Genomic DNA, 8,957 nt, shown 5'->3' on the forward strand with positions numbered 1-8,957 from the left:
CAGCAAAAATCACAAACCAAATACTTACTTTCAGCCTCTGCCTTTCCAAGTTCCAACCACGAGTTTTACTTCATATTTTGCAACTTGTTTTGGAACAATTATTGAGTTTGTGTTTTGGACTTATGCTATTTAAAAATTTTCTACTATATTTTTCCTATAAGCTTATCTTTAGAACTGTGCAGGTAGGAATGTATCACAGATTCACAACTATATATATATATATATATATTAATATAATTCGCCTATTCTAGCGCCCCGATTCGTGGGGCGCTCGCCCCGACGCTTCATCGGCCCGCGACCCAGATTCCCACCTCATCGACCCAGAGCGCCCCACGACCCTAACAACACTGATTGAGATGCACCGGTCAGATAAGGATAATGATAAAATAGACATTTTATACTTAAATGGTACGAGTGGAGAACTTTATTGATACTGATAATAAGGGGCTGTTCAAGAAGTTTGTTTTCTTCATGAATTTGCAGCAAAAATTTGATCTCCGGCTTAGAATCATTCATTCATTAAGGACTAGATTTGGTTAAATTTTTATATTCTGTGTCGCAAGTTCATCAGACGCCTTTCAAGAATAAGGATGGGATGGAGCTGGTTTGGAAACAAAATATTCTACGCATTGAAGTTTTCTTGAGGAGAGTTTGAGTGGAATCTACATAGAAACCATGTTTTGACTGTTGAGATCTGTTTGATATGTAATAAGTTCTGGTCCAAATGAAATCAAGTCATCTTCTTTTTTATTTGTGAGACAGAGTTTGGTCATTCTTAAAAAGAGATTAAGTTCTGGTTTCAGTCAAGGGAGTATAAACAAGGGGAGATGATATTGTTTGTCACATGCACAACCAACTTTTGAGCCAGTATGTTGAGATAACGTTTATGACTTTTTTATTGTGAGTTGTGACTTCATGGTGAGTTGTGACTTTATTTATGGAAGGTAAAGCATACAGGTCAATCATAGCAATACAACTTACTTTAGAGAGAGAAGCCACGTATTTGGATGCCTATTAGGGTACAAGACAAATGAATTGACTATGTGTCATCTTCAGATATTATCAGGAGACTGGAATCTTCTACTGCTTGGATAAACTACAGTGGATGCCAACACTCATTTATACTGACATAAGTGTGTTGTTAAAGATTCTGACAGCTCAAAGAGGCTTAAGCAGAAGCTTATCAAGTATCCTAAAATTGTTCTTGAGCAGAAACTCTTGCCGTTATTAATGGTATTATTCTTTGTACTAAAGAGAAGTTTGGTCCAGTCTTAGAGATCTCTGGTTCTCTTCTTACGGTTCTAGCACTCTGGGACTCAAATAAGAAACGTTCTGGATAATGGGCTTCCTGAAAAAATGTTCTGGATAGTGGGGAGCTCTTGGTATATTTTTTTCATATGTACCGCATTACCAATTTGATCAACTGTCCGAGTACCCGTCTTGGCTATTATAATGTGTTTTGCAAGATTCTCCACAAATTAATATATTCGTCCCAGTTGGGCTTTCAACATATAGATCAATGAGATGCACTACAATAATAAACAGAACTAAATTGTACCAGATCACTTCCATAGTATTGAACAATATTTGGATGTGAGAGCTGACTTAGCAAGGTTATTATAAAAAAAATTTGTAAGGAAGATATAGATAAGAACAGATAAAGCCAAATGCATTAAGGCAGAATGTTATTCTTCGAGTAGTTGATAATGTCAAGACGGAAAAGTACTCAGAAGGACCTGATTCAGTTGCTTGAGACTTTCTTTTGATGACTGATCATCTGAAACAAGTCTGACTTCTTTTATGGCACACATTTGCCCATTCTCACTGCCATAAAAACATTAGATTCTCTTATTACGTAAGGAATCCTTAGAAGATTAAACCAAGTAGACTGCACAAGAGAATATAATCAATTTTGTCCTAAGTTCTGACCCTATAGTCTAAATGGAGTCGTATAATAAAAAAATACACGCAGCAGACGACCCGCTAGAGTTAAGGGTCCTGATATATACCCTTTCCAAAGGCATGTAGTGTATCAATCCATATGAATATGAAATTATAATAGAGGATATTACGGTAGATTCTAGTGAAAAACAGTGTTTGATAAAAAGCTACTTTCCTTAAAATCATTCCATAATTTCCCATTACCTGTTAAAGCCAAGGTAAACATGAACAAAAGTGCCTCTTCCTAGAAGTTTTCCTTGTCTCCATTTGGAAGCATTATAACTTGAGCTTTCAGTTGTGCCAGGACTTCTTGGAGTTGGTAATGCAGAAGGGCTAGATGGAGAGCCAGGTGGAAGGGGCAGTTTATGAAACTCACTCTTCCCTTCCTCCAGTTTCCCACCGGGAGAGTCCAAGCTCATTCCACCAAGACGAGCATGAAGAGGTGATACGGGTGTTGTACTGCACCTGGAGCCTCGACTCAATTTGTTCTCCCCATGCCCTCTATCAAAGGATTGAAATATGTCACCCACAACATAAAGAAGCACAGTGTAAACCATTTATTACAAGTTTATATTGCCTTCACATCTAATGCCAGAGAACCAAATAACAGTAATCCACCACTTTCCTTTGAATTGCATTTGCGTTGAATTTAATTTACAGTGTTGTAGGAGTACTTCATCTTCTAAGTTTTAAAGGAGATAAGTTTGAGATACAATGATTGCAAGATTAAAAAAGGAACAAAATGAGGAATTAGTATTCTTAGTAAAAATGGTTGCTGATACGCTAGAAACTAGATTGACCGCCTAGTTAACTAATTCAAAAACGGAGACAAGATAAAGAAAGGTAATCAAATTTCAAGTTTTGGGACAAAATCAGGTAACTAATTAATCAAATCCAACAGTGTATCAGAACAAGAAATCATAAAATTCCAATAACAACAACCCAAATTAAACGGTTGAGAGATTATTTATCAAAAACCATTAACCAAAAATTCACCTAAAAGCAGCGTGATCATCGGACGAGCCAGATGAGCTGACGCTCGAAACCGAACCCGATCCAGAGGCGCCTCCGTGAAGCTGATCATTGAACGGCCTAGGCAACGGGTGCGGGTGGCCTTTATCGAAAGAATCGAAGCCAGATGAATCTCCGGCTCGGCTAATTGTAGGCGCGTGAGCTTCGTGGAAGCAGTTGACTTTTTGGTTGTCAAAATTTTTGCCTCTCTTCTTAGCCGAATTATCCGAGTCTTTGCTCCAACCTTTCTTATTCCACCAAGCGGGCATTCTTTTGAAGTAAACCAAAACTGGATTGAGTATAGAAATATGTTCACATATGCGCGAGAAATAGGGAGAAAGATTGGAAATTGGTTGAATTTATAAGTTCGATCGAAGAAGAAGAAGAAAGCCCTATTCCGTGTATACGTATGTATATGAGAATTTGGAGTATTCGTCGTTTGTGTTTAGCTCGAGAGACATCGGAAACAAAATGATAGAGCTACGTCTGTTGCGGACGGCAGGCGGTGGCTGGATTTAACCACCTACCTTACATTTCTCCATCAAAAAATTACCCAGTCCATCCAAAAAAAAATTAGAGCAATTGTTGTATAACACAGATTTTAATATAGAATTGGTAAAATAAGAGAGAAGAGAAAAAAGTAAAAAAAACGTAGGCGAGAAGTAGTATTATGGAATAATGTGTAGGTTTATTATTCATTGAAAACTTTCTATAAATAAATGTGCTTATAAATGGTAAATGTGCTCTATTTTTTGTAGACGGAGGGAGTACCTTTTTCGTGGCTAGACCGTCTCCAACTATATATCAAAACTCATTTTTTTGCTATAGACAATTTCTTCAACTATACATCAAATCTAAACCTATTTTTGGGTTTTCAATGGAATAACACCAAGTAGGTGTTACGACAATATTGAAAAATGGTATAAAATTTAAATATGGTGTCTATTTCTCCTAAGACTATCATCAGAATGGGAATTGAGAACTGTTTCAATTTGCACAATATATATCAGTTTCTGATTTAATATTAATTTATTGATTCATATATATAGGATTTTATGATATTAAAAATCAGCAGATATGTTGTAATGTCAACTGATATTACTGAATCTGTCAACTGATATTACTGAATCGACAAACAAATGGAATAGTGTAATTTATTTTACGGTACCAACTAATATTGTTGAATTAACAAACTGATATTAAGTTCTCATTTTATTGTGGTGGATAGAAATTCATGGGTTCCATTCTAAAACTAATTGGTGATAGAAGGAGGGGCCCATGAGACTTATATACTAGTTTCAGTTTTTCTCTTGACACCGATGTGGGACAGTTATATGTTACATTTTTAGTTTCAATTGTCAACACTCTCCCTCAAACCCTTCAAGATGACTTGGAGGGGTTGGACTTGTTTTTATAATCAGTTGGACAACTAGCCTAATTTTTTTCCGATCGGTTGGACCACTTGGCCCAAATTTTAAGCTCGAGATATACTTACTTTGGGTCAGTCATTTTTTTGGTTTCAGCCTTAGAGATATACTGGGCTGGTCAGTTAAATTTGACCCACAATCGGCGACCCGCTCCGATACCATGATAGAAATCCATGGGTTTCATTCTAAAACCAATTGGTGATAGAAGGAGGGGCCCATGAGACTGTTAGAGTTTGTATATTAGAAATCACGTTTCGAGTGATTGAATATTGTAAAACTCTTATTTTATTTTCCAAGGAATAAAACATGTCATAATGTTGTTATATTTTACATTTAATGGATGTTAATGCATGTTTAAATGTATAAGTTAACTTAACAAAGTCTAAGTCTTTGTTTTAGTAGACCGGTTGTGGGCGGCGTCCACTTTAAGGTAACACGGTCAATCCTAAACAAAGAAAAAGAAGAATTTCACGACCTAGATGGAATTAGACTATCCATCGTGAAAGGTTGCAATGTCAGTCCGCATATTTCTAAGCCTTACTGAAATAAGATGACATTGGTGTGGTAAAGCACTGAACGGATCTAACAAAGCAAGACTTGTCCTTGGGCTATCTACTGAAAGGCGAGGTCTTGATAAATATTTATTTCTTAATCAATGTAGGTTAGCATTGAGCATACGGTATTTATTATGCATTACTTTGACTTATCAAATGGTGCGGATTTTTCGTAACCCAATAATCCTGATATATTGGGTAGTGGTTATTAATATCTAGCGGTGCTAGGATTGCTATGATATTGAATCGTGCGCGAGGTGGGTCTCGTTTGATAATGTCCTCAAGAGGAGCGTGAAACAAGGTTTTATTATTCACAACCTAGCTAGTTGGAGTTTGATCACTCTATGAATAATAAATAAGTGTTTCATGCTAAGTCCACTCTTGGAATTAATAAGAAATTAATTAATTAATGGACATTTTTATCTTAAGCGCGGGAATGAAAGTTAAAACCGAAACCTGGATTACTTATAATTTCGGATTTGGATGGGGATTTAATATTACTTCTGTAGTGGCTGCTCGTAATATTCCAATTAAAGCTTATATTAAATTTTGGGTTCAATTTAATTAGTAAAAAGTAAATTGAATGAGCTCATATCCAAAACCTTCCATAGATCCCTGTCTGGGCCCAAAAGGAACTTAATATAAATAGGAGAATAAAGGAGACAGAAAAATACAATAACAACACATTATTTTTCCTCTTAAATTTTCGTACCCCCCCCCTATTGGAGTTGGGCGATTTTTTTCTTCTCCTCCGTGGAGTAGAATTTAATGTCTTCTTTATTTAAGTCCTAGTATTCCGGTGAGATCAGCCCACACTGATATTAGAGTACAGTTCGGGAACCAAAGAGAATATCCTGGTCTAGTATTCAAAGCGTCACGTAGAGAAGCTGCTAGCCATCATCAATTCTTTGGAGAATTAATTAGGTATTATTTTCTGCTCCGTAGAAAAGCATGTTTTAGGTGTCAATATTCGTAAAGCATGATTAATTCAAGTTATGAGCATGATACATGTGAGAATTACGCGAATAGATTTTGTCTAAATAATCTGCTAAATAGATCTGATTATTATGTGATTTATTTGTTCGATTAATAAATATTAAATTATGATAACTCGACGCACGCTTCCGCTGCCAATTCCTTCAATTGGTATCAGAGCCAGTCTTTGGCTCTGATTATTTGGATTTAAATTTCACGAAATTCATGTATGCATGTGTTATTTGATTTCGAAGCATGTTCTAGTATTTTATTGTTTAATTTTATGCATGATGAACTCAAGAACATTGGAATCAATAGAACTTGAATATTCGAACGCACGAGATGTGCGATTCGTCGGCGCTTGCGCCGGGACGAATCGCACTACATGCGATCGAAGAGGGTTGTCGAGCGAGTGGGAGCAAGAGAGGCGGACTACCGGCGACGCGCGAACGAGAAAGGACTCGTGCACGCCGCCGGTGAGACCGCCGGTCTCGACGTGCTCCAAGAATCCGCGTCCAATCAGTCGGAGCACAGAATCGGATGCGCGGCGACGTGAACGCAAGCAAAGGGCTCGTCCACGCCGCCGCCGTGATCGAGAACTTCGTTCGGCTCCAAGGCTGAGGGGCGTCGACGTCGCGATCGGCTGGCGAAGCCACCGGAAGTCGCAAAAACCCTAACCCTAGTTGAACCAACCCCGCGACGCTTGACCGGAGCGGCGCCGCTTAGCGCGGCCACCGCTGGTTCAGGCGAGGGCAGCGCGGTTGCCGGACGACGCAGCAGAGCTGCGTTCAGGTGACGTCGACGGAGGGAGATTCACGGCGTCTTTTCGCCGCGAAAAACGGGAGGGAAGAAGCGGCCGCGCCTCGTGCGCGGGCTGGGCGGCGGTGGCTGGGCGGCGAACTCGCCGTTCTGGCTAGCGTATCGCCGGTGAATCTTCATCGCGTTGATTCGTGCAAACCTCGAACAACGCGATAACGATGAAAGATTATTTTAATGATTATTTAATTCCTAAATTAAAAGGTATCATTAAATATAATATTATTTAATGAAATAAAATATTTTGGGAAGATTTCCCTAGATTTTGGGAATATTTTGATTATTTTTCTATATCTATGGAATATTTTATATCCTAGATGATATAGATATGAATAATTTAATAGTTTCCTAAATATTATATATATCTAGAATCCTAATTAGGATAGATATGTAAGATTGCATTAAATAATATAATTATTTTCTTCATAATCTTGAACATGGATATTATTTGAATTTAATTTTTCATGTCTAATTAAGATTTAAATAATGTACTTTATTTTAGATATATCTTATAGTATGACATGAATAAGAATTAAATTCTAGATTAATTAATTCCTAAACTAAGATACTTAAAGATAATAAAAGATTTAATTATCCAGTCAATTAAATACCAACAGAATTTAATTAGTCTTAATCTGCCTTAAGGCTAAAGGATAATTAATGAAAAACCATAACCCAAATATCTAAGCGATAATTATGAACTTAAAGTTTATATATGGTTTCCATCGGTTGGACTGCCAAATTTTGTGAAGCTAGTTTCTAATATTATCGCCACCCACTTTGTGGGGACAATAATCCTACGAAACAGTAAGTTCATAAGGGCGGACTTCTCACACAATAAATAGAATGAACTAGAAAGTGGTTCCCAATATTATCGCCACCCACCTTGTGGGGACAATAATCCTAAAGAACTACGAGTTTCAGGGTTCAATCAGAATTTATGAGATAGCTTGATTTTGTTATCAGCACATAAACATTGTCATGGGAGTGTGTTGTAGAAATAAAATTCTGTAATGCTAAATCTGATGGTCGTGCTTAGGCAACATTAGGCGGCCATGCCATGTTTTGTGGTCTCTGGACTATTCGTCGGTGTTGTGACCAGTAAAATTGTCAAAATTTTAATGCGCATAAACCTCCTTTGGAGGGCACAATTTCTTAATTTTGCTGTTGTAAGATTTTGAAAAGTTTTATGGTTAATCTACTCAATTTCCTTACAATAAGTTTATGCCAAATAGTAAATTTTTCTGTTTGCAGTGCAATAAAATCCGTCAAGATGTCTTTTAATCCTCTTTCTGCAATTCTCAAAGAAAACAAACTCGAGGGCCAAAATTACATAGAATGGAAATAAAATTTGGATATCGTTCTCACAGCAGAAGAGTACAAGTTTGTGCTCACTACTCCACAGCCTCCAGTTCCCGCTGCTAACGCATCGGTAGGAGTTCAGAATGCGCATAACCGGTGGTATAAGGCGAATGAGATGGCTAAGTGCTACATGTTGGCATCTATGTCTTCAGTACTAAAGCATCAGCATTCTGCCATGGCGACTGCCACCGAGATTATGCAAAATCTTGCAAATCTTTTTGGTACTCAGAATCGAACGGCTAAGTCTCAAGCCTTTCGGAGTATCATGACGAAGACTATGAAGGAAGGCACATCTTTGAGGCAACAAGTCCTCGAGATGATGAGCCACCTCAACCAGATTGAGGTTTTGGGAGGGACGATCGATCCCGAGTCCCAGATTACAATAATCCTTCAGAATCTTCCCCCTAGCTTCCAGCAGTTCAAGCTCAATTTCGAGATGAACAAGCGGGATTACACTTTGGCTGAGCTGCTGACTGAACTTCAGTCGGCGGAGGACCTTATGGTTCAAGCTAAAGTAGCTATGCTGAGTTTGGCGCCTAATTCCTCTGGCTCTAAGCCTCGCGCAGGAAAGAAAAAGACGCCGAACCCAGTTGCAGCTAAGAATGCCTAGGGAAAGAAGAAGAAAAAGCCTACATGAAAATGTTTCAAGTGTGGAGAGAAAGGTCATTAGAAGCCAGACTGTCCTAAAAAGGGAAAGGCTACAGGTATGCACCATGCTCTAGTAGTCGAGTCATGTTTGGCTTCGACATCTACTCATACATGGATTATTGATACTGGAGCAACTGATCATATATGTTTTGATCCTGACTTAATGCAGGTGATAAGATGGTTACATGATCGTGAGATCGAAGTCCAGCTGGGCGACGCCACT

At 38.1% G+C, this 8,957-nt stretch overlaps 2 protein-coding genes across 3 annotated transcripts; one reads left to right on the forward strand and one right to left on the reverse strand.

Annotated features, from left to right (window-relative positions):
* Window positions 1-12: 12 nt before the first annotated feature.
* LOC125219251 (mitogen-activated protein kinase kinase kinase 3-like) lies at window positions 13-3,481 on the reverse strand. Of its 2 annotated transcripts, XM_048121175.1 has the most exons (4): window positions 2,938-3,481; window positions 2,146-2,442; window positions 1,737-1,824; window positions 13-347 (listed from the first exon to the last, which is right to left on the reverse strand). In XM_048121175.1, exons 1-4 carry the CDS (start codon window positions 3,219-3,221, stop codon window positions 339-341), a joined length of 678 nt encoding a protein of 225 aa, XP_047977132.1. In that variant the 5' UTR covers window positions 3,222-3,481; the 3' UTR covers window positions 13-338. The 2 variants fall into 2 exon arrangements, with proteins under 2 accessions (XP_047977132.1, XP_047977131.1); XM_048121174.1 differs by lacking the exon at window positions 13-347 and having other exon boundaries at window positions 1,485-1,824; window positions 2,938-3,480.
* A 4,870-nt stretch (window positions 3,482-8,351) lies between these two features.
* On the forward strand, window positions 8,352-8,696 carry LOC125220368. Its single transcript, XM_048122538.1, has one exon. The coding sequence runs from the start codon at window positions 8,352-8,354 to the stop codon at window positions 8,694-8,696; it is 345 nt and encodes a 114-aa protein (XP_047978495.1).
* The last annotated feature ends 261 nt before the right edge of the window (window positions 8,697-8,957 follow it).

This window comes from Salvia hispanica, chromosome 4, assembly GCF_023119035.1.
Source record: "Salvia hispanica cultivar TCC Black 2014 chromosome 4, UniMelb_Shisp_WGS_1.0, whole genome shotgun sequence".
Lineage (NCBI taxonomy): Eukaryota > Viridiplantae > Streptophyta > Magnoliopsida > Lamiales > Lamiaceae > Salvia > Salvia hispanica.

Bases quoted from the DNA above. Each gene is read 5' to 3' on its own strand.
- LOC125220368 (XM_048122538.1), top strand. From the start codon at position 8,352: ATGACGAAGACTATGAAGGAAGGCACATCTTTGAGGCAACAAGTCCTC.
- LOC125219251 (XM_048121174.1), bottom strand. From the start codon at position 3,221: ATGCCCGCTTGGTGGAATAAGAAAGGTTGGAGCAAAGACTCGGATAAT. The intron at 2,443-2,937 runs GTGAATTTTTGG...ATCCTTTGATAG, and splicing joins GATGATCACGCTGCTTTTAG to AGGGCATGGGGAGAACAAAT. The intron at 1,825-2,145 runs GTAATGGGAAAT...TTTTTATGGCAG, and splicing joins GTTTACCTTGGCTTTAACAG to TGAGAATGGGCAAATGTGTG.